This window comes from Papaver somniferum, chromosome 5 (genome assembly GCF_003573695.1).
Source record: "Papaver somniferum cultivar HN1 chromosome 5, ASM357369v1, whole genome shotgun sequence".
Taxonomy (NCBI): Eukaryota; Viridiplantae; Streptophyta; class Magnoliopsida; order Ranunculales; family Papaveraceae; genus Papaver; species Papaver somniferum.
In genome coordinates this window covers 138,926,287-138,953,660 of record NC_039362.1, presented here as the reverse complement: position 1 = coordinate 138,953,660, position 27,374 = coordinate 138,926,287, and the positions used below count along the sequence as shown (strand labels likewise).

Below are 27,374 nucleotides of genomic sequence, written 5' to 3'. Positions count from 1 at the left end.
GTTCTTAAATACGTCTCGAAGGTTTGTTCGCTTAATAACTTGTTTGATCCTTTATGATATACCCATTGTATTTCAACTTCCATCACTCACTGATAGACACATTTTTGTGTCTGATTTGTCTGAATTTTGTATATTGTTAGTGCTCAATTTTGTACTTATTGAGTTATTTTAAGTGTTTGTCGATGTTTTTGGGAAATAAAATTTTGTGGAAAAGTTGGCTCAAAAGTGATAAAGGAACCTGGAAAATTACTGAAGGCCACCCTTCAGTTGCTAAAGGCACCCACATCTTTGATAAGTGGCACCTGTTCTTTTTCCTTTTGCAAACGAAATTTTACGGGAATTTTGTCTAAGCAAAGAAGATATCATGTGTGATAGAACATAATATCCTTTGTAATAAGATAAAATATCTTTCTAATGTTTGATTTGTCTAATAACGGAGAGTTTAAGTTGGACAAGGAAATATTATGAAGAATAAAATAAAAAGTATTCTCGAAGATAATTTCATTAAAAAGAAGAAGAATTTGGAGTTATGGAAGGAGATATTCGAGAAGATATGAGGTGTTTTATATAAAAAGGAGTTGGGGGAGAGCCATTTGAAGGAGAAGGGGGGGGGGGGGTTTCGAAGAAAAATAAGTTGCAGTTTTGTTGCTTTATTATTTTATTTTTTTTCGTTTCTTCTTTGTAAGCATTTTGAGCTATGTTTTTATTTTATACTTTCAGAGAGTATTTAATATGAAGAGATAAACCTCACCACTGGGAAAATGGAGGAAGCCATATTTCACAATGGTTGCTAACTCACCTTTTGCATTTATTTCAATTGATTTATGATTTCCATAATTAGTTGTGATTTGTTTGATGGCATATGCTTAGACTTATAGTTTTTTGATGTGCAATGCTTATAATTTACAATTAATATTTTAGAAATCTATAATTTAGATAAAAAAAGCTAGAATTGTTAAGAATCCATATATGCGTCACTCAAATATGACTTATGGTGGAATTCTAAGTCCCAGTTTCTCTTAATATTGTTCTAATATTTAACTTATTTTCTAGATTAAATTAAAATAAGGTTTAAAATCAAATCTTCACAAGTCTTTGACGAACTCTATTACCACTTCTACAATCACATCACCCACTTGTGGAAAGCATGTATAACAACCGAATAGCTAGTAGTTTTATTTTTTTCGGAACACTGTAGCTTATCTCCGATGTGTATAATATACAATTATTGTTTTTCCTTGCTGGCCCCCAATGATACATAGTCTCGAAAGAATTGTATGTCTTTCGAGGTGGCAGCCAGAAACCATAACCCACAGACGATAAGATGCGTAACCATTCTCGTATAAACCCTGCTCAGTATTTTCGTTTTACCGGTTGCCGCTTGTTCATATGATAAGTTTCTTTGATTTTAGAGTTTGCCATCATGTATTATCGCTGGTATGGACTTGGCGCTTTTTCCTTTGTGGTTGGTATATCTTTGTGATCTGATAGCGTCTCCCAGTGGTATTCGCAGGTCGATAGGTCAGTATGCTTCATCTGAATATTATGGTCTGTTGGTGCCGAGGTGCCTTAAATAACCTATGTTAATACTCGTACAGTAGTTGTTTGTTCCGAACACATATCTTTTGGACTTTGAAGTTCGACTAATGTGTCTACTGTAACGTAACTTTTTTCCGCCTACCCTCTCCGTTGCCGACTGTCACGACCTGGTAACGTATATCAGGATCTCTACTTTCCTAGTTTTCCTTTTTTATTTATGGATTTCTCTATTTTCATATGGGTGCTTAGTAATAATATACACTTTAGTCACGAAATGACGATCTATTAGGTTTGGTTGGCGAGGTATGCCAGTTTAATGATTTAAAAGAATTCTGGATATTCTCGTTTAATGATTTTAAACACCAGAAATTTTTAGTTGATTTTGTAACTTTACTATAAATTCCAGACCTGAATATGGATACCCAGGCTTGAAAAATATCTCTATATGACTTTCGACCGAGTGGAGTTGGTCGTCCCCTTAGTCGAAGCAAAATATTGTTGCTAAAAAGCTAACAACCGCACAAGTCAAGATAAACTCATTACTTGACTAATACACAACTAAAACGGCAAATAACATGTAAGAGGTGGTTGACCATTAACTTGAAGAAGGTTATGTCTTATTTTTAGGTATCCCGAAAGACCATTCAAGTGGTACGGTGTTATAAGGATGGTCGACACAGTCGTCTATAAGTATACTCCTCTGGTCCTACGCAATCTGCAACCTATTACAGACGAATCTCTAGCTATGCACAACGGGTGCCCATATACAAGTGGAGTCTATCGTACTCGGACCAATGATTATGGATGACTGAATTCCTAAACTAGACAGGAGAATTCTTTATCCATATAACTATTCCATACTCAGTATAGTATATCATTAAGATATACTGGATGGATCAACATCTAACAGAAAAGGATTGCATATATTCGACACCTTAAGGATTTCAAAACAACCATTGTAAGCAAAAGGTCTGTTTTTCCATCTATGCCTTGAGATCTCTTATTACCAAATCAGAATCAGTTTCACATCTCATTCTTAATCAATTTATTTAGGTGGTTAAAGATACGGAGTCATTCATTTCTTTGCTTATTGTGTTAAAACGTCCGCTACCCCCTCTCGGATTTCCAGTCTCAGTGCAAAACTTTTTACGAAGGCTACGCCAAAAATTCACACTTGTGGATGTTACACCAAACTGAGCTTGTAATAAATAGTTTTTTCAAATATCCAAATCTTCCTCTGAAGAATATTGAAACCACGAACAATTGGATGCGCCGTCTTTTAAAAGAATGAAGAAAATCTAATTAAAACCGGAAGAAATTTAATATGAGATTTGAAATGTAGAGAAGATGTAACCTGAAATAAACGAAATGGTAAATACTTGTAATGTATTGAAAGAGAACCGTTGGATATAACCATTGGGCACTAAATATTGTTTCCCGCGGTCGAACATTGGTCACTCTGAGATACAAATTACGCCATGCGATGCAGCTACGATGGCATAACATTTGTCCCGCATCAGCTTTATTGTCTCTCCACTGTCTTGATGTACAAATCATAAGATTTTATTGGTTTGACCATCCATTTTCCATATTTGGTCTGATATAATGGCATTTTATTTTACGGTCCTGCCATATTATATGAGCCCCGGAACAAAATAGAGGCAGTCCATAAAAGGCGTTCTTCGTAAACCCCCTCCAGGGCCCGGTCTCAAAACCCATTTTTATTTGGCAGTAGTGGTGTTTTTTCTCTAACTTCTTCTTCTTCGTCGTCATCGATTCTCTTCTGCAAATGTAATAGGAAACTCAAAGATTTTACTCAAGAAAACAAAATGAGTACAGTGGATAAGATGTTGATTAAAGGAATCAGGAGTTTCGATCCTGAAAACAAACACGTTATCACTTTCTTTAGACCTTTAACCCTAATTGTTGGTCCTAATGGTGCCGGTAAAACGGTATGAACTCACTAACTCGCTCGCTCCTCATCTATTTCTCTTCTCTGTTTGATTTCGATTTCATTGTTCTCTAATAATTTCAATTATATAACAGACGATTATCGAGTGCTTAAAGCTTTCATGTACTGGAGAGTTGCCTCCAAATGCAAGGTCTGGTCATAGTTTCATACATGACCCCAAGGTAATTCAACTCTAAACCCTAAATTTTTGATTCATCTTTTTTTTGCATGTTTTGTTGTTATGGAAATTTGATTTTTTTTTTTGGATTTTGTAGGTTAAGGGGGAGACAGAAACAAAAGGGCAAATAAAACTTAGGTTTAAGACGGCAGTTGGTAAAGATGTTGTATGTATTAGGTCATTCCAGTTGACTCAAAAGGCTTCGAAAATGGAGTATAAGGCTATTGAGAGTGTTCTGCAGACAATTAATCCTCACACTGGAGAAGTATGTGTTTAATTGCATTTTTTTTGTTTTAAACTGTTAGTATTCTGAAGATATTTCATAGTATATTTGTTTTTGTTAAGGAACAATTTACGGAACCATGGAAAGCGTAAGCAAATTATAGTCAACATGATGAGGGTATTAGAGAGGCTTACCTTTATTAATTTGTTTCCTCGAATTAGGATGCACCAGAAGTTGTTCATATGTGTGAAATAGGTCATAAACCTAGAACCACTCCCTAACATGGAAGAAGTCATGTTTAAGCTTCTCTTAATTATGATTCTATGAACCAAGTAAAGGCAAGCTTAAGTCCGCATGGGATCCGCACCTAATCTTGACCTAAAGAAGCTGAAGACGAGCAACATTAAAATTTTGGTTGAATCAATCCAAGATTACATAAAACATATCTCAAGCTCGGTCTAACTCAAGTTGAGCACCCAGATGCAGATGCTACGGTTGGCTCTCTTTGTTTATGCTGCCATCATATATCTTATATAGAGTTTTAATATTTAATGATACTTTCTTATCTGATTGTTAGCAATAATATTATTTTTAACTATATGTAACGTCATATGTAATGGTTTGTGTTCTATACACATATTTCCTATGACACGTGTTATTGCTAAAATGCAGAAAGTTTGCCTCAGCTATAGATGTGCAGATATGGATAGGGAAATTCCTGCATTGATGGGCGTTTCAAAAGCTATTCTGGAAAATGTTATATTTGTGCACCAAGATGAAGCCAACTGGCCGTTGCAAGATCCTTCAACTTTAAAAAAGAAGTTTGATGATATTTTTTCTGCTACTCGGTATTGGTCACTGTCTCTCACCCTTCATGACTGTGTGTGCAATTCTTTTTCTGTTTGCTTGTTCGCTGGTCCATCATGTGGCTCCAGTAAGCTCATATCCATATCAAGTAATAAGACCCAAATCAACTCTTATGACTGTATTACATCACATGTGCTCATGGTTATATTCATTGATATTCATGAACATAAACAGATCATTGCCACCCTGGATATAGGTCTTAGATTAGTTACTTTCCTCATGCTGTCTTGCTAGTCCGCATGCTTAAAGTTTGACTAGTATTTCTATCTTATTTTTCTTATCTGTCATTTTTTTTTTTGAAAATCATCTATATTTTATGTCAGATACACAAAAGCATTGGAGGTCATAAAAAAGCTCCACAAGGATCAAAATCAGGAGATAAAGACTTACAAGCTGAAGCTGGAAAATCTTCAAACCTTAAAAGATGCTGCGTATAAGGTTTCACATTAATCCTTCTCATTCTATAAATTAGGAGTATTAAACATCAGGGTTTCTGATGCACCAAGGAAGCCGAATTGGTACGAGAAATTGCTATAGGCTTCTCTGCTGCTGGTTCTTGGGTTTCCGCAATAGTGTAACTAGCTTAATAGAATGACTCAATGATAAAAACATAGTAATGCATGGTCTGGGTTGACTTTAAGTTTAGGTCATGATCCTGTTTGGTGCTGAGTGCCGGGATTATCCGGACAAAGGCTTCATCTTATTACGTAGACTTCAAAGTAGTTCACCTCATTCTTCCCTACTATGAGATGCTGTACTCCTTTTATGAATTGACCAAATTGGTGGTAGCCTGTGTAACAACAACTTCTTGTTTTTGAAATATGCCATCACGACATATTTTGAAATTAGTATCCTAGTCAGAAAATCATGGACATGAAAACAGATCTGCTAGCCATTGAACTTAAATATTTTTGCAACATGGTTTTATAAAGCTTGAAACATGGCTGCCTTTTTCTTCATTATAAGCCTAGGTGTAGCCATTTTATTTTCCTTGGAAGAATGCACATAACACTAAACTAACCTTAACTTCCCCGTATTTAGTGTTTCGAGGTCGCTGAGTCGGGCACCGACATTCGTATCCGTGTAACTAGGTTTTAGCATTTCACACTTTACCTTTTACTATTGTATTTTGGGTGCTTTATTGAGGATTCATCAAATAATGTAAATCATCTCCGGTGATGAGACCAAATCAGCAAACTGGAAACTGTTTTGAATGATCTGTGCAGTCCGGAAAATAGAGCAAGTTACATGTCATATTCATATCAGTAAAGAAACAGAGGACAATGTGTTTCTATCATCGCATACCTCTATAAACTGTTGTTTATATGTAGTTTTTTGTTTTTACAGCTTCGTGAAAACATTGCAGTGGACCAAGAGAAAACAAACTCTCTGAAAACTCAAATACAAGATCTTGAAAGGAACATACAAAAGATGGATACGAAGATGCAACAGGCAGAATCAACACTAAAAGATTTGCGGAATCTTCAGGACGAAATATCAACTAAAACCACTACCAGAAGTACTTTATTTAAGCTTCAGCAGACACAGTATGGTGCCCTAGAAGAGGAAAATGAAGGTCAGTCGAGGTATTTCGATTGAAATATTTAATATGAGGTATCAACTTCATAATTTTTTTTTTTGTTGTTCTTATGCCTTTGCTTTGTCCACGTGCAAGTTACTTGGTTGTACAGATCATTTAACTTTGTTTTGTTGACTCCCGGTTTCGACGATATCAGACACTGACGAGGAGTTGCTGGAGTGGCAAACCAAGTTCGGAGAAAGGATTGCACTTTTAGACGATAAAATTCAAAAGCTGGAGAGGGAAATGACTGATACTGAGACAAAACGTGGATACCTAAGTGAAGCAATTAAAGAATCTACTCTGGAAATTGGCAAGCTTCAACATGAAGCTGATGTAAGCTTCATCAAACCTTTAGATATGTTATATTTTTAGCTATACCATAGAGTCATGTAGGTGACAACTGTGTTTTTCCCTTTACAGGAACAGAGGAAATTGAAATATAAGCGTGATACTTCCATTCAAAGCCTTTTCCAAAAGCACAATTTAGGGCCGCTTCCAAGTATTCCCTTCAGTGACGAGGTTGCCATTAGCCTCACAAATAGAGTTCAAACAAGGATCGCCGATCTTGAGAAGGACATACAAGACAAAAAGGTCAAGTGCAGTTCTTTTTCTTTTCGATGTGTAAACATATGCAAAGCATCTTATTCTATCTTCAGCCTCCATCTGCTGCTTCATCTATAGTAGCATTACTTTTTAATTCTCCGCATTTCCTATTTTCTGCTATGTTTTTTTTTTGTGGGCATGCTTTACTTGATAATTTGATGTCCTTTTTTTTTGTAAGCGTGTCGTTGCCTATGAGACTGAAATGTTGAATCACTGAGAATACATCTTTGTTAAATGTTCTTTATTTACTTCCCTTATGGCTTCTCTGCCGTCTTTTAGTTGCATTTCTGTCAGCAGTAGAATCTGTTTTTTTTCCTAACACACTTGATTTATTTCATAATTCAAATCTCCAACTCATTATTTATTAACTTGACTACTGCAATTGCTTCAGATGTCAAATGATTTGGAACTACAAGTCTTGTGGGAGAGCTATGTGGCTGCAAATATGCGCTACAGTTCATTAGAAGCTCAAAAGCAGGCAAAATTAACAGCGAAGGTCCGTGTGACTGATGATATTATGTTTACATATATTTGTGGTATCAATTTTGAACTGTTGAATCAATGCTCAGCATTTTTTATTACACAGGAAGGTGTTATTAAGCGCATCAAGGAGAAAGAATATGAGCGAGAGATTGCTGAGGGTCAGCTTTCAAAGTATAATCTGTCTCATATTGATGAAAAGGAAAAACAAATGGTGAAAATCTTATTTAGTGCATTTATAGTATTTCAAAATTTTAGCTATTAAAATCCATCTTCAATTGATTCATTTCTGAAACTATATATTTCAGCAAACAGAGGTTGTGAAAAAGACCCATCAACTTGAAGAGAGAAATTTTGAGTCCAATATCAACCAGATTGGAGCCGAGCTCTATACTATAGCTCAAAAAACTGAAGTACTTAATCGTGAGAGGGACGTTCTGGCTAGTGATTCAGATGACAGAATAAAGTTGGACTTAAAGAGAACGGAACTGGAAATCCGCCAGAAGAAGCACAAAAAGATGCAAGCATATTTTGTCCTCGTTATTGCTTTTGATATCTTTTGTTGCACAGAGGTTGATGTTTGACTGCCATTTCTTTTTCTTTACTATTTTGGCTTTCAGAATTGACGATCACAAGGACAAAATAAGAGGCATGCTTAAAGGGAGGCTTCCATCTGACAAGGATCTGAAAAAGGAAATCACTCAAGCCGTTAGGTAGTTCAACCACAATTCCCTGGTTTAATCTTTACCATTATTCAGTGCGAAATAAATATACATGCAGTTTCTTGTAAAAATGATTGGGAGTTGGAATATTTTGTTCCTGTTATTGATGTATATTCTGAAGGTATTTTTGTGGCCATTCACACAGTTGGCTAAATATGTGATGTCATGTGTGATGTTGTTGTCTCTATTGCAGGACCCTTAAGAAAGAGTATGATGACATGAACTCGAAATCCATCGAAGCAGAAAAGGAGGTGAAAGTGCTCCAGATGAAAATTCAAGATGTAAAAATTAATATTGCCAAGTTTCAGAAAGACACGGATGGTGAGTCTCATCGATTATCAATTAATCAAAAAACCAAATGTAGATTAGGCTTACAAGTCACATCTGGTCATATTAAAACACTAATAGAATGTGATGCATGGTCCCCTGCTTTTCGGGTGCAAAAAGTTTCTAAAACATCAAATATTATATTCTGTTCGTTTGATGATATGAGATGTCTGTATCCTGAGTATAACATGTGATGGGGTCTGCTGCCGTCAAAACTACTGTGTGTATTTTCTTAATTTAATCTTCATTAGCGGATGGAAATATACGTTTATATATTTTGTGCACTGGCCTGTATATCTATCACCACAGTCCCTCATGGTTGTTTTGATTGATTGATCTTCCAGTAATCTAGTTTCTGCATTTCTCAATCTTTATATTTAAAGTCATGATAAGCCTTTACTTATAATTAAGCTTCTCTTGGATGATGCAGCAAAGAAAAGATTTGTTGACTCAAAACTACAATCCTTGGTTCAGCAGTCCTATTACATCGACTCTTTTCCACAAGCTTTGAATGAAGCAATGCAAAAAAGAGATGAGAAGAAAAGGTTAGTAATTTATTCTTTAAGCAAAGCAACGTGGGGCTGATTCTTAAACAACCCCATGTCCAGAAAAGGTTAATAACAATTTATTCTTAGAGTGTCTCAAATATTGCAATGATGCCTTAAATTGAGCTATGCAGACTCGCATTGTTACCATGTATATGCATGTTCCATGCAACTTATTCTTAAACAACCTGGGGCTGGTTCTGAGATTATGATTTCATATCATGTAGATCAAAACATGCATTTCTTAAAAGTAAGGTGCAAGTATTTCAACTGCCACTATCAAGTGAAAACTATCAACCCCGCCTAATGAATGCATACTCTAGTTCAAGCCCCACATAAATAACGCATGTAACACATCTCCTAAGACCCTAGTGCATTCTAGTTGGTTCATACTTCTGTTCTTTTGTATCGACTGCAGCAAATACAACATTGCAGATGGTATGCGGCAAATGTTTGATCCTTTTGAAAGAGTTGCACGTGCTCATCATCTTTGTCCCTGCTGTGAGCGTCCTTTCTCCGCGGAAGAGGAGGATGAGTTTGTTAAAAAGGTGCATTTCTTTCTTTGTTATTATTTCTTAAGCCATGGATGCCTTCAGTTCGACCTTCTCGTGACATTTTTCTTCTCAGTTGCTTTGTTTTTTCTTGTTGTGCCCATGGCGTTAACTGATACATTTGGCATTGCAGCAAAGGGTTAAGGCTAGTACTTCTGCAGAGCATTTGAAGGTTTTAGCATCTGAGAGTTCACATGCCGACTTATTGTTCCAGCAATTGGACAAGCTTCAGATAATGTATGAGGAATATCTCAAGCTTGGCAAGGAAACAATACCTCAAGCAGAGAGAAATTTAAAACATCTGAATGAAGATTTGGATCAGAAGTCCCAGGCGCTTGATGATGTCTCTCTCTCTCTCTCTTTCTCTCTCTCTCTCTCTCTCACACACACACACACACACACACAGACACACACATTATTCATTTATGAACTCGCACTGAGACATCCTTCAACATATAATTCTAATGGTATCCTTTGTGTCTTTGAGAGCATGACAGTGCAGTGAATCTGGGGTCTGCGATGACTTCCAGTAATTGCACTTAATAATCCGGCCCATTTATTAATGCCACCACTTCAAAGGGCATGCCGTTCTAACTTTTTGATATTTTTATTTTCCTGCTTACTGAAGGCGGTCGTTTCCATTTACTGCAATCTGATAACAGTCGCTCAATTTTAACACGAAATAGCCTGTCCTATTTGCATGGAAATGCAAATATTTTCTGCACGTCAACTTTGATTATATTTGGTTTACTTATTGTTTGTGTTTATAGATCAAATCTCATGCATTAGTAGATGTACCACCTAGTGCCAACTGTGATAGATATGAGATCTTTATGTTTTAACTATGTATATCGAATTGCAAATTTTGATAAAGAGTTCTGTACAGGTTTTGGGAATTTTGGCCCAATTGAAGTCTGAGAAGGAATTGGCCGAAGCCTTGATTCCACCTGTTGAAACTGCTGACAGGTTTTCATCCGAGATGCAAATATTGCAGGAGGAAATTGACAACTTGGAGGAAAAACTTCATGTTCAAGGCCAAGGTTTTAAATCCTTGGAGGAAATTCAGTCGGAGTTGAGAGCTCTGGAGAGAACAAGGTATTTCAATTTCATTTTCCTAGACTTGCTCCATTTTTTGAGTTTTTCTTTTTCGTTCTTCTTCAATTGTTTAACATGGTGTTCAGAGTCAGCACAGCACAGCTTTGGGTTTGTTATCGTCTCACATATCTGAAAAGTTTCTGCCACTTCACTGTATGCTGATTGTTATTACTTTTTTTTTCCCGGCGAAAAGGAATAACCTGGACAATGATAAAACAAAGCTATGGAATGAACATAAGTATATGACCAGTGATCTATCGAGCATTCAGAATCGTTGGCATGCTCTTAGAGAGGAAAAAACAGAAGCATTAAATATATTGGATAGAGTCAAAAGTGCAGACGAGGATTTAGATCGTTTGGCAGAGGATAAAGAGCAAATTGATCTCGATGAGAAGGTAACCTGACTTTAACTAGAAATTCTGAAGATCCTTAATCATCTAATCTCGAGCTTATATTGAAAGAATAACACAATGAATTGCTTAAGTACATGGTTTCAGCTTTCAAAAAATTATCTGATTCAGAAAGGTCCTAATTTATATTTTCAGAATCACACATGCTCTATCAATAATGCTCCTTTTAAATGTTTTTCCTCCACGCATAATTACACATATTTTCCCATATATGTTCTTGCTACCTGTAAATAATTTCTAAAGGCGCTATTGTTATATCTGCTTTCATATTTTGGTCTGTAACTTCATATATATGTGTGTATATATATATGTATGCAATGAACAGTGAGTACTAGTCGATACAATTCACAAATTGCTCGGAACACTGCCGATGTATCAAATACAAGAAAAACTTATGATTGCTGTTTGATAGGTGGGAGCAGTCAAGAGAAACCGTTATGTCAGGTTAATGTTTTTTGGATGACAATTATCAGAAACATAACATGCTCATTTCATTAAATTGTTTATTATTTAAAAAAAATATGATATATTAATCATTACTTTTATTTTAACGTGGTTCCTTAACATCTTTGTGTGACAGCATTTGTCGGAGGCCCTTATTCCTTTGTCCAAGGAGAAAGAGAAATTGCTTAGAGACCATAGTGAGTTGAAATCAAAACATGAGGAAGAATTTGAAGAGCAGTCTAAAGTTAAAAGCAGTTACCAGATGGAATTTGAGTCTCTTTTAGAAATTACTTCCAAAATTAAAGAGTATGTATTATAATTGCAGAAGAATATTAAGTACATTTATTTTCTGTAAGCCCTTAGTGTGATTTTGACAAGGATTTTTCGCTGCAGGTATAATGATTTAAGGAAAGGAGAAAGGCTAAGAGAATTAAGTGAGAAACTATATCTTTCTGAGTCTGAACTTCAGAATTATGAGACAAAGAAGGATGAAATTTCTGGGGAGTTGAACAAAAGTAAAGAATTGAAGGGGAGTCAAGGTCAATTAAAAAGAAATATTGATGATAACTTGAATTATAGGAAGACAAAAGCTGAAGTTGATGAGCTTGAAAAAGAGATTGAATCACTGGAAGATAGTATTCTGAGGATTGGAGGAGTCTCCACTTTTGAAGCTGAACTTAAAAAGCATAAGCAAGAAAAAGAGAGACTTCGTTCAGAGGTATTCATGCACATCCTTGCACGTAGATAGTTCTTGATTTTTGTTTTCGATTTCAGCTTTAAATAACAGCCCTGATGCCCTTATCTTTATTCACGATGTAATTTTTTTTCTCTGTTCTTGACGTATTTCATGTTGAGCTACCCAGGTCCAGACTGTTTTGAAACCATAATACAGAAAGTCTGGTGTATTTCCAGTTTCCCTTCTATGTTTTTATAGGACCAAGAGAAGGGAGGGCTTAGGTCGACAGGAAGAAAACCTTCCAAAGGAAGAAATGTGTAATTAAACAAAACCATAAGCATGTATAGTAGTTTTTTATTCTGTTCACATTCACATATTTAAGAAACGCTGACCATCTTTTGGTTGGGTATGGTCTCGTCCTAATAAAAGAGCTAGTTTGGGACTTCTTTTAGCGAGAGAATGATACATAAGTGCTGATTGCAGCCTCACTTTCAAGTATTAAGTTCCGTTTCAGTCACTGATTAACGCACCTAGGGGCCTAGGGCTCTTAAATGCATAGTTTTAACTAGGAAATAACCTTCTCCTTAGTATGAAATAGAAAAGAATGGAGCGCAACTGGAAGAAAGTTGAACTCGTAAGTTAGTTAGATATTATGTCCTAGTATAGACTCTGCAGAGTATAATAAATCATTTTGTGTGCAAGTTGGTGAGTGTAAGAGCACAAACTTTTTATTTCATTCATTGTCTCAAGTACATTTTCTGGAAGAGTAAATGTATGCTAAATGATTTTTATATTACCCCTTTTAACCTGATCAAACAACAAATTCATATTTTGTTGCTGTCTTGCAGCTTGACAGGAGTCATGGAACATTGTCTGTTTATCAGAGTAATATTTCGAAGAACAAACTTGACCTTAAACAGGCTCAGTACAGTGACATTGACAAGCGATACTTTAACCAACTGATCCAGCTCAAGGTCATGATACATTTCTAGTCTTTTGACCATTGTACTTTTGTTTCTATTAAGTTGCATGTTCTCAAGGTGTGCGCTTTTTGCAGACAACTGAAATGGCAAATAAAGATCTTGATCGATATTACAATGCGCTTGACAAGTAAGCACTTCAAGAATAGTTTATCAATGGTCTTTTTGTCTTTTTATTGTAAGTTCATATGAAGAATTATTCCCCATGTTCATCTTTACTCGTAGAGCACTCATGCGTTTCCACTCAATGAAGATGGAGGAAATAAATAAGATAATAAGGGAGTTGTGGCAGCAAACATACAGGGGACAGGACATAGATTATATAAGCATTCATTCTGATTCAGAAGGTGCAGGGACTCGATCTTACAGCTACCGGGTAAGCAAGAACCATGTTCTTTTCCTAGTGCTTTGTTTTGTTTCAGAAGTTTTTCATGTTGTTTTTGCTACCATATATTTACAGGTCCTCATGCAGACTGGCGATGCAGAACTAGAAATGCGTGGAAGATGTAGTGCTGGTCAGAAGGTGTGTAACTATTCATTCCTTCTGATCCATGTTTTCTCAATTTTTTAATTAGGTATATAATTCTTATATCCAAATTTATCTCTGCAACTCTTTTCGAGGGTGCACAGATGCTACTTTTGTCTCGCTAATCCAATACATTAGACCCAAATTCGAACACCTAGTTTTTCTCCTTACTTGATTATGAAGAGAATTTGGATTCTGCATCTTTGCTCACATCATAATATATGTTTTTCAGGTTCTTGCTTCGCTAATAATACGGTTGGCATTAGCAGAGACTTTTTGCCTCAACTGTGGTATACTGGCTCTGGATGAACCAACAACAAACTTAGATGGTCCCAACGCTGAGAGCCTTGCTGCAGCTCTCCTCAGGTATAACCCTATCAACACAGGTAGGTCATTTAATTTTTATCTTCAACTACATAGCTTAATTCATCTTTTCTATATCAGAATAATGGAGGATAGGAAAGGTCAGGAAAATTTTCAGCTTATTGTAATCACTCACGATGAACGATTTGCTCAGCTAATTGGTCAGCGGCAACATGCAGAAAAATACTACCGCGTCACTAAAAACGAACAGTAAGTGACCTCTTCGTCTTCAATTGCTAAGTAGGTATATTTTCTACCTGGGTATGTATTTGATCACAAACTAATTGACTTCTTAAATTTTTGCAGTCAACATAGCATTATTGAAGCTCAGGAGATATTCGAGTGACAGTCTATGTGAGGGTCTTCTGTCCTAATCTTAATGGTTATATTACAACAGGAGTTCTCTACTTTCAGATCCCACATTTCTTGATTGGTTTACCCATTGTACAGTTTTTTATGGGTGCAAAGTTTATGGAGATCAGAGATGTAAGTAAATCTTCGAGACGTTTTTCTCTCAAGTAGAAGGAATTTGGGGTCTGTTTTGCAGGCAGAAGCTGTGTACAGTTGTTACATTCGATTAATTGCTATTATATTGCCAATCAAACGAGTTAACCCTTGTTTATTAAATTTTTATATTGCAAGTAATTTGAAACATCGTGGTTCTGACCAACTGGGATTAGCCCAGTTGGCTAGGGGTTGAACTTCCAAGTGATAGGTTAGGGTTCAATTCCCGCTGCTCTTCAGACTTTCAACACATCAAATGTTTAGAACTTATGAAATGCTTTATAAACACCTCTCGAAGATTAATCTCATGGCAATCTTTTAATAGATAATGCGATCAAATGTGCTTATTGGTGTGTTTTCAGGACTCTTTTCTATTTTCCTCCAATCGATCTGAAATCATAATGGTATCTGTTTTTCTTTTGGACTGTTCAGAACTTCTGGTAAAGAAAGGCTATGCAGTGTCCCGTCTCCGGTTGTCGGTTGATGAAGACAACGATAAAAAAAAAGAATCCAGTATTAAAGTAACGTGCATCACGTGGGACTCCTGATCTTTTTTATTTTTATTTTGAAGCATGAAATTTTATTAAAGTTAGGAAGAAACAATACGAGAGTACGTTGTGTACCCATAGAGTCTGCCATTATAATAGAACCAATATACGATGGTGTTTTGTGGTCCCAGATTGTTGTGGATAGATTTTCCTTTGTGCTGTCATCTGCTGCTTTGTTTGCTAATCCGTCCGCCGAATGATTTCCTTTCCTGTATATATGGTTTATGGTGCACTGCGAAACTTGGGACAATCTAAGCTTGATTTCTGCTATTATATTGTTTATGTACCAAGATGGTTTGGCTGTCAAGGTTAAAAACCTTAGAAGATTTTCCGAGTCCTTCTCGAATTGCACCTTTGGCCATTCTCGATCTGTAGCTGTTCTCGATGCTATGAGCATGGCCCAAGTTTCCGTAGGGAGCGTTGTTGTTATCCCTAGTGGTTGTGCAATTGCTATGATTGTGATAGCATTTTCGTTTCGGCAAATAAATCCCGCTCATGCCAGTCCCGGATGTCCTCTAGCTGCTCCATCTGTGTTGATTTTGATCCAGTCCGGGTGGGTTTTACTCCATCCTACTAAAATTGTAATTGACTTGGGAATCTGATTAAGCGAGATACTAATGCTATCGTGAACATTAAAATTTATTAACTAAGCAAGATACTAATTAACTGATAAACTAATAATTATTAATTTATATATTAATTAATACTTTATTAACTTACAGATAAATTGCATATCAAATAATTAGTTTCTATATAAACAAAATACCATTTCATATCTTTTGTATTTCCTATATAAATACAATACCAGCACAATATCAAATCATATATTTATAAACACAATATCCAATCATATTTTTTATTTCCTGTCTAAACACAAGTTTAGACAATTTGGATGAACATACAGACAGTGAAATCACTCATGACTTGCAAAATTTAATCTAAAAGTTGGGCTATCGCAATTCAATGAATGTCGAAGATGTCCTAAATTATCCGGAAGAAAATGAAGTTACATAGTTGTTAACCGATGAAGAAATAATCGAGAACGTTATGGGAACTGATGAAGATGTGGAAGAAGACGATGAAAGTTTTACGATAGAGCCCCCTTCACTACTCTTAAATACGATATTGATTTTAGCAAAAAACAGAAGACAATTAAATTATTTTTCAAAAAGTCTTCATAAATAAATAATGTATTGAATATATATATATATAATGCGTTATTAATTTATATTTCATATGGGCCTATATAAGTAATAAAAAAAATATGTTCTTATAATTTTAACGAATTATTAATTTGGCACGTTGTCCCCGACTCGGGACCGACCAAAAATACTATTTAAGGGAGTTTCTTAAATAATCGAGTATTAATTAAAAGAGTTTTGTGACGACCAGAAAACTTACGCCTGGTGCACCTGGGCGCGCATGCCATAACTTTCCCAATGCGTCATGACGATACTATGATCCGGGCCTTAAAGTTAGGCAAATGCACGGTCATTTGACCTTACAAGCATGCTCGTACAACATGATGATGCTAACTTAGCTTCATAATCATTTCCAACTTACCCTTTGTTCTACGAAGGGTTTAGATCCTTGAAGGTTATGGCCGATGCACTTCACATGATTTACTGGCTTCCGAGTCTTTTCCAGGCATAAGGCATGCTTGAAATTGCACATAGGACATTGATGGCCTAATTCCATCTCCCTTAGACTCATGTAAGCTCCGCTAACTTGCATACCGATGTAGCTTACTCTCGAGTCCATGCCCAATGCCATTGATACATGCCTAAATCGAACGCCTTGATATGAAGTATGAGCATCCAGTAAATGGAATGCAACTTGCCTCATCAAGTTTGACCACAATCATCTCTTGCATCGCAATACCGATCCAGATGATATGAGAGGCCAGTATGCTGCAATCATCTCACAAATAGATGATATGAACGACAAAGTGCTGGATCGGCAATGCTGCAATTCATTGCGGCTGCCTACGTACCCTTCCCTACTCTAAAGAGATCAAGCACAAACCGTAGTTCATCCACGAAGGGACCGCAACTTAAGCCAAACTCGTTTTCAAGGTCGTGGCCTAGAAAAAATGGTATGGCCTGGTCCGTATAGGCCGTTCACACAAAATGCACAATGATTATGCATTATCAAGTCCGTGATATGGCAAAGTGATGCCTAAGCACCAAATGCCATCTTCGAAAGGCTACGCAACTATAAATCAGACTTATGCATCACTTATACACTTCTGGCTAAGCTATGAAACTTACTTGGTGCATGGTTCAAAAAGAAATTACAGAAGAAAACCCTTCTCCAGCAAAAAGAAGAAGAAAAAACGATGATGATTCACCAACAACAAACCCCGAAGAAACCCCCCTGATGTAGGAGTAACAAGAAGTAAAGTTGTTACTCCTTCACCAATAACAAGAAGTAGGAGTAAAGTTGTTACTCCTTCACCAACAAAGAGGAAGAAACATATTGATCAGAAAATAGGTAAGTTGTTGTCGTTTTTCTTTTTGATTTCTATGCTCAATGGAATCACTACATATTTGTATGTAGTGTCTGGTATACATGTTTTCATATGTTGTATATGTAATTTGAGACAACATATTTCCAAAGCCTAATTTGTGTTGTTTAATGATAACATCTCAAATTGATATGTGTGTTACATATTATTATCTGACTGTAATATGTAATGTGTACAAAACTATTGGTTTACAAAAACAGCAAAAATCAAAGGAAAGAAAGCAGATGCTGCTCCTGAAGCAAAAAGCAAAAGAAAAACAGCAGCGGCAACTACTAAAGCAAAAGGAAAAACAACGACAAAGGCTGCTACTCCTTCACCACCAGCAAAGGTGAACAAAGCACTTGTCATGAGAGCTGCTACTCCTTATCCAAAAGGAAAGGGAAAAGCAAAAAGGGGGAAAGCAAAAGCGCTCCTGAAACAAGGTTTGTAATGTTAAAAGTGAAGATAATTCTTAATAAAATTGTGGTTCATATGTAGTTATCAGTATGTAGTTATAAATTACCAGTATGTTGTGGTATTTGATATGTAGTTGTTTCATGTTCATGATAGATACATTAACTACATATTTGATATGGTGTAGGGGAAGAGAAGGGGAAGAGAAGCACTTCCCTTGAGAGCTGCTACTCCTTCACCAAAAGCAAAAGGGGGGAAAGCAAATGTAGAAGGTATGTAGTACAACTACATATAAGAACAAAGCGTATGAATAATATGTATCCTTAATAACATATGTTTATGAGTATGTAATGATGCATTGTTGTGCTTGTTTTTGGTATTAAGTGTTTTTACATTTTTACTGTATCAACGCAGATACATATGTCATACGTACTATTACAAATCGATATGTAGTTAAAATAATACGTAGTGGTATCTACTATTATATATCAATATGTAGAGGTAAATACTTATACTCTCATAACATATTACATATCAATATGTAGAGGTAAATACTTATATTCTCGTATGTACTGTTAATAATATGTAGTTTCAAGACTTGGTAGATATTACAACTACATATTGATGATGTAACCACTAAGAAGGTTATTGCGAAGTCCACTGAAAACCTTGAGTTGAGTGAGTTGCAGCTGAAGATGATTTCTGAAGCATCATTCGGTAACCTGTTCCTAATGTTCTGGTACACAAGATTTGAGTTGGAACATTGGTTGAAGATTGAAGATGCAATGACGAAAATGTTACGCTGTTACGTTAGGGGTCAAGATCCAAACAAGCTTAGATTTGTCTTTAAAAGGCATGGCCAACCGAATGAGCTAGTATCCACACCAGAAGAAATGGCACTTATTTATGGGATGCCGAGAATTCCAAATAGGGAATATCTTGATTATAGGCTTACACAAGTCAATAAAAAAAGTGGATGGCGTGAAACAGAATTTTTCAAAAGGACTTTTCCTACTGATATGAAAGCTGGTGATAAAGTGACTAGGCCAATGATTGTGAAGGCAATCTTGAAAATTCTTAAACGAACACCAATTAATCTGAAAAAAAAGAAGTCTGATGAAGAGTCTCTGCAAAGCGTGGGTGACCAATCAAATGAAGATTCTGAAGAAGACGAGGAAGACGAGGAAGATGCTGAAGATCTTGTTAGGCTTATCTGCCTGTATATGTGCACTTCATTATTTTTCGCTACAAGTGATGCAAACGCTTTGACTTAAAAGTATATTGGTTTCGTTCTTGATCTTGAGAACGCTAAGAATATTTCATGGCCTGACCTCATCCATTCTCATTTAGAGAAAGAGCTGAATGAAAACGTGGAATCCGTAGAACGCACAAATGATTGTGTTATTTATTTGTTGGTAAGAATCTATTTATTTGTTTATTCTACTTCAAAATGTTTTTGTTTTATGTGTTTTCTACATTTTGATAGTATATCTAATACTGCATATCAATATTTTGCAGCCATGGTTTGCGGAGCATACCCATTTGGTGGCGCCCGAGGATATAGTGACAGAACCTGCAGGAATGTATGTGCCAAGAGTGGCTAGGTGGAATCATACAAAGATATGTGCTGAGTTCCTAAAGGATATTGATCTTTCTGAGTATCAGGTAAACTTGTCGTACATATTTTGTCATAATAAAAATATATATTGATAAGTACATGTAGTTCGACATATTGATATGTAGTTATTAGCATATCAATATGTAGTAGTTATTAGCATATCAATATGTAGTAGTTATTAGCATATCAATATATAGTAGTAAATCATCATAAAACAGAAATCATAAAACGAAATCATAAAAAGATAACAATGTACATCATATACAATTATCCTGGTAGAAATCGGATCAGAATAAACCTAATTATTCATCAAGATTTCTAGAACAACAGCAGAAGAGGATGATTGAAAGGATAAATACCTTGCTTCGAAGCTCAGATGACCTAATTCGAAACTCAGAAGAACCTAATTCGAAGCTCAGATGAAGATGATTGAAAAACAGTACCAGAAATTGATTCTATCCAAAACGCAGAGTGAGAGAAACCGATCTGAGAAGAAAAAAGAGGAAAGAAACTGACTTGGTTTTATGTTCGTCACTTTGAGTTGCAGAAGGGTATGTTGGGAATATTTGAAAACTGGTCTTGTGTAAACCGCACGTGGATGGACTAGGGGATAAAGTTTTTGGTCCAAAAACATGTTTTTGGACCAGAGGATAAATCAATTCTGGGAGTGGACTAGCCAGTAACCGATTCCCTCATTCCTGGACTAGCCAGTAATTCCTAGATAAATTTTAGGCTAACGGATCAGGATACGGTTTTAATCGGATCTGTTACTCCGTTTCTTACACCCCGAGACCTGATCCGAAATCAGTGCAGATTTTCTTCCCGTCTCTGGTTTTCTACATATTTGAATTTCTTCAAATTAATTTTACTAAGGGGTACAATTCCTTAAGTTTCTGTATTGTTTCTCTTGTATAGAATTGGGGTGAAAACTGTTTGAATTGGCAAATAATTAAGTTTTTTTTAAAAAAAAAAAAAATTGGAAGAAATTTCTTCAAAAACGATCTCCAGATCAGATCGAAATCAAGCTGAATCAGTGGATTAGATGGATCTTTAGAACAATGGGGGTCTATTAATCTTCGTTTGACAGAAGAAATTCGAAGAAAGTTTTGGAAATTTGATAAAACATGATCAAATCAAAAAAAAAAAAATGAAAATCAAATTCAATTTGAGCGTTACTGATGTTTCGAGTACCCAAAATGAACAGCTTAATGGAAGCCTAACCCGAAATCTAATGTTCTGCCTAACTTACTGTCCTGAAAAGAGACACTCACCTGAAGCTTTACCCATCGACAGAGAATGAGAGAGATACCATCGGCAAAGAGCTTTATACACTCTGGCGGAAATACAATATGATGTACTTCTAGAGTAATCAGATTTCTCAAAAGCAACAGCAGCAGGAGCCTCCATCTCCATCTCTTCTCAACCAGAATTTTAACTCTGAAGAAGAAGACGAAAACTTTGATTCTGAAAAAGAAGAAGACGAAAACTTTGATTCTGAAAAAGAAGAAGGTGACTTAAAACGAGCACCACCACCTTCTTTGTTATCTCTGTGAAAAGCGTTTAACCCTAATTCATCACCTCTGTCTAATGTGTGAAAGTTTTTGTTGTGGTTGGACTGTTGGAGTTCTATTGTCCTTCTAGAAAATACGTGTAACGCGTGTTTCATTGAAAATAGGGATATCTAGAGAATGCACCTTGGTACAATTAATAGTTACAGGACGCACCAATTTTCAAACCAACCTAATAACAAAATTCATGGTTTCGTTATATAAGGCTTAGTCTCGTGGTGTGCTAAAATAGCAGTTCATTTCAGATAAGTTAACCTTCTAAGTTTTATGGGAGTGCTAATCTAACATGCTAGTTCAGTATCAAACAGCGGCCAACGTTATTTTGTTTAGCGAAACCAATCTCAGTTGTTAGATCAAAAAATAAATCAATCGTTAGCGAAAAAATGATTTCTGTGGCGTTGAACCATTCGATGCAACTATCTCGCTGTTGGTTCAAGTGGAGCAAATGCCAGGAGAGAGAACTAGTGTTAACAAATAGACGACATTTTTTTTTTGAACTGCAACACTTTTTGGCTAATCTAGCAGCTCAATCTATCTCATAAGACTAAGCCTAAACATTAATTATGTTAAGTATATTCAAGGTGAATCTCATTTATTACTGGGATGTTTTTGTGTCTAGTTCTATAAATAAGAGCCATGGTTCGCCGAACTGGTTGGAAATAGTAAATTTACCCTTTATGTATTAGTGTTAATAATAATGATTAGATGTTAATTATTTTGATTAGTGTTTATTCGAGTTTAAATTTGTTCACCCCTCTAAAACCGGGGTGCACATTCTTCCCCTCCCTATTGGAGGGATTGGTCGGTTAGAAAACCATTTTGGATGTAAAAACCACCTACCAAAACATAAATTTCGGATAATACAAAGTCGTTCTCTCTTTTCTTAAATTATTCGTCGTTCTTGAAATATAACCAGAGTAACTACGATCTTCATTATCGTTCTTTTAAAAACAAATCTTCAGGTTTTCCTTCTTTTTGTTTTTCAGGATGTTCTAGATTTAATTTTTCTTTCAAATCTACAAAAAAAAAAAGTATAGAGTTTATATGGGAAAAAAATTACTGACAAAAAATATGGATTTTGTGTCTAGGTCTTGTTCCTTTTCAGTTGGGCATGGAATTAAAATCAGGTGGTCATCTAGTGATCACTGTCAATGTTACATCCACTAGATTTTTTTTTTTTGCTCGATAATAAGAATTTTATTAAAACCAAAATAAGAATTCACAATACAAAACTGCCCATTTGGGCCTTGGGCTAAAAAAAGAAAAACACCCAACTGGGTCTTAAACTGAAAATAGAAAACAAATAAAAGCCTGTTATAAACGTATAATTATGTTAAGAATATCTAGGGTGAATCTCGTTTATTACTGGGATGTCCTTGTATCTAACTCTATAAATAGAGGCTCTAATGTTTGTCTATCATATTGATGAATATAATTTCTCCATTCTTCTTCTCTCTACTCTGTGTCTCCTTCTCTATCTTCTCCTTTTACAAGACGTTATCAGCATAGTACTATTCTCGCCCAAACACGCTTAACTGCAGAGTTCTGATGGATTCTGGTGCATTAGTGCTGGTATGATCTCATGCTGGATGGGTTGTATTTACATCCGCAGCACCAGCATTATTATAATCCATTATCCATTTAGTTTGGGTGTAGTTACTATCCATTGGTGAATCCTAAATAGACATCTTGTTTATATTTCTGGGGTGTAGGTGATCAATTTTGTAAAATAAGTTCGATTTTCCTTTTTTTTTTCTATAGAGAAAGAAAATAAAAATCCATCGACAGATGGTTCACCGTTTCTATATCCTCTAATGAAACTGTAATCACTAAAAAAAAATTGGTATTTTTTTTCCTCTAACTTTTTATATAGAGTAAAAAAAAATTCATTGGAGATGGTTTACGGTTTCTATTCGTCTAGTAAAACTGTAATCACCAAAATTGATGTTATTGCAATTTGGTTACCTTTACAGTAATGATCACATGCATGGTTGAAAAAACTTACTCCCAACTAAGTTGGTATCTTTGTCATATAGACAAATGTCATGTGATTTACTCATATGGTTTCTATTTATTTACAAGAAACCATACATCGACCACAAAAGTGGATTTTTCTCCATTGCGATGACTAAAACGATGATTTTTTTTATTTTGGCGATACGAGAGTTTGGTAAATCGTGTAATAATTATTGCTAGTTCTCTCCATAGTTTCCATAAGATTGGCATATTTTCAAAACCTTTGCCAAAAAGGAGCGAAGTTTTCGACCACATAATGGATTTTTTTCAAAGTCGATATCGACAATGATTTCTTTATTTTCTTATAAAATGAATCATTTAAGCCAATTGAAACTGGATTCTCTGTAAATCCTAGAAGGATGAGATGTCGTTATCAACAATTGCAAACATCAATGAACGGATAATTGTTGCATTCCTAAGGGATACTTAGAAATTTGTAGTTTTCTTCCTTGTATTATTCTCCAAAATTTGAAGTTTCACTTGTAGTTGGAATTGGACACTAAAGATCAAAGGGTGCGCACCCAGCTTGATTATCCAATATTATTAGTCCTTGTAGTGACTAAATTGATCTTGAAATTAAAAAAAAAAATTCATAAAGAAGTGTCCACAATTTTTATTTGTTTATCTTTTTGGAGTTTTATTTGCATATTTTATCTGTTTTTGGTAGTAATCATAAAAATCCATGGTTGATAGTAAATATGCATGTCTACTAAGACTACATTTTTTTTAATATCGAAAGACATATTTCATAAGGAGTATATGTCCTCGATTTAATCGGATAATACTCCACGAACTTGTTTTTGTATATGAGATGATTATATTTCCGCCATAATCAGGGGGAGACTATACATTACCAGACGTGTCTCTCCCATTTTGATTAAATCGAAAGAGGCTGTCTACTAGGCGTGAAAATATCTCATCTATCTTTTATTATAAGCTTATGTCGTTTGAAACGGAAAACTCAATCACATCTAACAAGCAAGTAGCATTTTTATATAGGCTACAGATCATGATTTTTAAAAGCCTATGCTTCACGCTTCGAAGCGTACGCTTCGCTCTAAAATGTCCGAAAACGCTTCGAATCGCATGAGTGAAGCGAATCTTTTGTGAAGCGTCACATTCCCTTAAAAATATACGCTTCAAAACTTTCCCACCCAAAATTCAAAATTTCCCGCCTAAAATTTTTGAAAGAAAAATAAGAAAATGTGAATTTGGGAGAGGGGATTCCAACGCCACACCTGCTCGTCACTTATAGAGGACTAAAACACTGAGCCACAATTTGGTTTTTTGATGATAATTGGACATATATTAAGTATATAAGAATATTATCTTCTTAAATGCACATTTGACAACTACCTAAGAACAACTAACATTATTCATTGACACTTCAAACATCAACCATAAAGCGACGCTTCACGCTTCAATATACGATTCGCTTCTTAAAAATTAAAAACGCTTCACGCTCCGCTTCATGCTTTAAAAACCTTGCTACAGATAGCTCCAATAGAGACTATCATAATACGATTCACATTCTCAAATTTCATATCTCCTCATTTGAATAGTAGGAGATTATCATGCCCGTGGCGCTGGTACCAGTAAATTTTTGAATTTTTCAAAGTATGCATACACTAGAAATTATGTGAGATTGTGATAAGCTAATATGATTGTCGAATATTATTTATGGTAGCTACTAAAATAATAAATGATGGTGGTTGTTAACCCCTCTGCAGAGGAATATCGATATACGTGATTGGTTGGCATACAATCCAATTAAGTTGGATTATTTTCTCAATTAACACGGATTTTGGATCTAAGACTTAACACCTTAAAATTGCAAGCCTATTACTTACAGGTTTGTGTAGTCATAATGTGTTATATGATAAATATGTTCGTTGTAAAAACGATTTGAGGTTTTTTTTTCTCTCAGACCCAAGGATTGATTCAATAAGTTTTTGTTCTTCATGTGTGATGCTTATAGCATGGTAGTCCTCGAAGGACTCGTATTGCATTTAGACAAGAAATGTGGTTGGAAACATATTCAGGAAGCCATCTGACTTGATTATGTCAGGTTGAACAATCCTTTATGTGTTTTTAGAAATTTGGTACAAAACCAAAAATCCGGATTAATTAGTTGATGACTTCAACGTTATATATCTCTTGAGGAGTCCTTAAAAACACAAAAATCCACGCTTTAACAGCATAAATTCTATTTTATTTCTATCTTTCTTTCTTAAATCTGCATTTAGAATTATGCTAGCATAAACTCATCTTTAAGATAGATTAGAGTTATTCTTTTGATGCTTATTTTTTTGAAAAACTCATATAGTTGGGTTAGCATCAATAAATACGTCAAAAATTGTACTCTTTTCCCTTCGTTTCAGGTTTTGTCCCATGTGTTTTTCCTGACAAGGTTTTAGCGAGGCAACATCTCTAACGTTTAAATTTCTTTTAATGTTGATATTTGTGCTCTTTTTCCTTCGTCCATATTTTTTCCCATTGGGTTTTACTGGCAAGGTTTTAGTGAGGCAATTTATTTCAACATGGTGGTCATCCAAGGGGGAGTTGTATTAATTTTTGTTATTTGATGGATTCCCACCATTCACTAGGTCATTTTGTTAGACCAAATCAACATAACTATCTCCTAGAAATTTGGATGTCCTTATGAACCCCATACAGTGTGTTATTAAATACAGTTTTGTTCATTTACGCTAATGTATCTATATCTTGGCATTTCGATGGAGAAACTACATCAACTATTTCTGCAAATCATCTCCGAGAATCTAACAACCCAAGACATAAGGTGTCAATGTATTTAAAGAAGGAGACTCGAGAAAATTACTGTTAGAAGACTTACACAAAAGAAGACTTAATCAAGTAGCAATTTTCTTCATGAAAGAACAAGAATCTTCTGCATTCAAGAAATGTGGTCATCAAATTGGGAAGTTGGGACTCAAAGATTTGCAAGCAAGACTTAGTTGAAGTACTCATCATGGGGAGCGCCATCATCAAAGGTGCATTTATTGAACTTATCGCGTTGTACACTTTTTCCTTCGTCAAGGTTTTGTCCCACTAGGTTTTCCTTGTCAAGGTTTTAACGAGGCAACATTTGTGTGTCCAACATTGTTTCAAGTCATTATGTGCTTATACAATTTCATGTTTTTCTCTTTTGAGTTTTCATGGTACGTTTGTAATTAGCTTAGACACAATGTCATCAGGAGGAGTGTTATAAAAGTGTAATTATGTTAAGAATATGTAGCGTGAATCTCGTTTATTATTGGGATGCCCTTGTGTCTAGCCCTATAAATAGAGGCTCTAATGTTTGTCTATTATATTGATTAATAGAACTTCTCCCTTCTTCTTCTCTTTATTTTGTTTATCCTTCTCTATCTTCTCCTTTTACAAGAAAGCCTTTATATATAGGCTTTATACTGGAGAAACTTAGCAGAACCTATAATATCTTAAAAAAGGAATTTCAATTTTCTTGAGGAAAGGTGGTCTTCCTGTAAACACAACACAATCCCCTTTATTCATACCAACATCTTTTTTGGCCAAAGAATCATCTGAGAAGTTGACTTATCTAAAGCTATGTATAAACTCTCATTTTATTTTACTACAAATTTTCTTCCATCCTGTAATAGCAATCCAAGGAAGCTTCTCATTCTCAAAAGCTGATATGACTGCACTTGAGTCAGTTCTAAAACCAACATCCAGAAAGTTGTTAGCCACTGCCCAATCACCTGCAAATAGTACTGCCATTATCTCAGCTAAAAAATTTGTTGCAATCCCCAAACCTCCAGAAGCAGTAACTTTAACATCTCCAGTACAATCCCTTCATATAAAACCAAAACCAGAATTCCCTCTTGCAGCCCCATCACAGCACATCAATAATTGATTTCTCCTAGGAAGATTAAAAAAAAAATCTTGGACTTGCAGGTATCTGACCTTCCTACATCTTAGATCAAAGAATTTTATAATCTGTAGATCATAAGGTGAATTCCACATGTATGCAGACATTCTAATATCACTATCAGCTGTGAACTTTAGAATTATTTTCTTGATCTTCTTTAAGTTACATTCTTTATCTTCATACACTGCTTTATTTCTAGAGAACCAAATTTCTTTCAAAGTAATAAAAGCA

At 35.4% G+C, this 27,374-nt stretch overlaps 1 protein-coding gene across 4 annotated transcripts; it reads left to right on the top strand.

Moving 5' to 3' along the window:
• Positions 1 to 3,256: 3,256 nt before the first annotated feature.
• Positions 3,257 to 15,244, top strand: LOC113282900 (DNA repair protein RAD50-like). 4 transcript variants are annotated; one of them, XM_026532005.1, is made up of 29 exons: positions 3,257 to 3,491; positions 3,586 to 3,672; positions 3,766 to 3,933; positions 4,564 to 4,739; positions 5,082 to 5,196; positions 6,106 to 6,334; positions 6,495 to 6,673; positions 6,761 to 6,931; positions 7,335 to 7,439; positions 7,530 to 7,637; positions 7,732 to 7,943; positions 8,044 to 8,136; positions 8,339 to 8,466; positions 8,903 to 9,017; positions 9,436 to 9,565; positions 9,702 to 9,911; positions 10,455 to 10,663; positions 10,857 to 11,058; positions 11,654 to 11,823; positions 11,911 to 12,235; positions 13,042 to 13,167; positions 13,251 to 13,303; positions 13,399 to 13,549; positions 13,634 to 13,696; positions 13,932 to 14,065; positions 14,144 to 14,272; positions 14,369 to 14,416; positions 14,513 to 14,548; positions 14,999 to 15,244. In XM_026532005.1, exons 1-27 carry the CDS (start codon positions 3,369 to 3,371, stop codon positions 14,406 to 14,408), a joined length of 3,951 nt encoding a protein of 1,316 aa, XP_026387790.1. In that variant the 5' UTR covers positions 3,257 to 3,368; the 3' UTR covers positions 14,409 to 14,416; positions 14,513 to 14,548; positions 14,999 to 15,244. The 4 variants fall into 4 exon arrangements, with proteins under 4 accessions (XP_026387790.1, XP_026387789.1, XP_026387788.1 ...); XM_026532004.1 differs by lacking the exon at positions 14,999 to 15,244 and having other exon boundaries at positions 14,513 to 14,890; XM_026532003.1 differs by lacking the exon at positions 14,999 to 15,244 and having other exon boundaries at positions 14,369 to 14,890.
• The last annotated feature ends 12,130 nt before the right edge of the window (positions 15,245 to 27,374 follow it).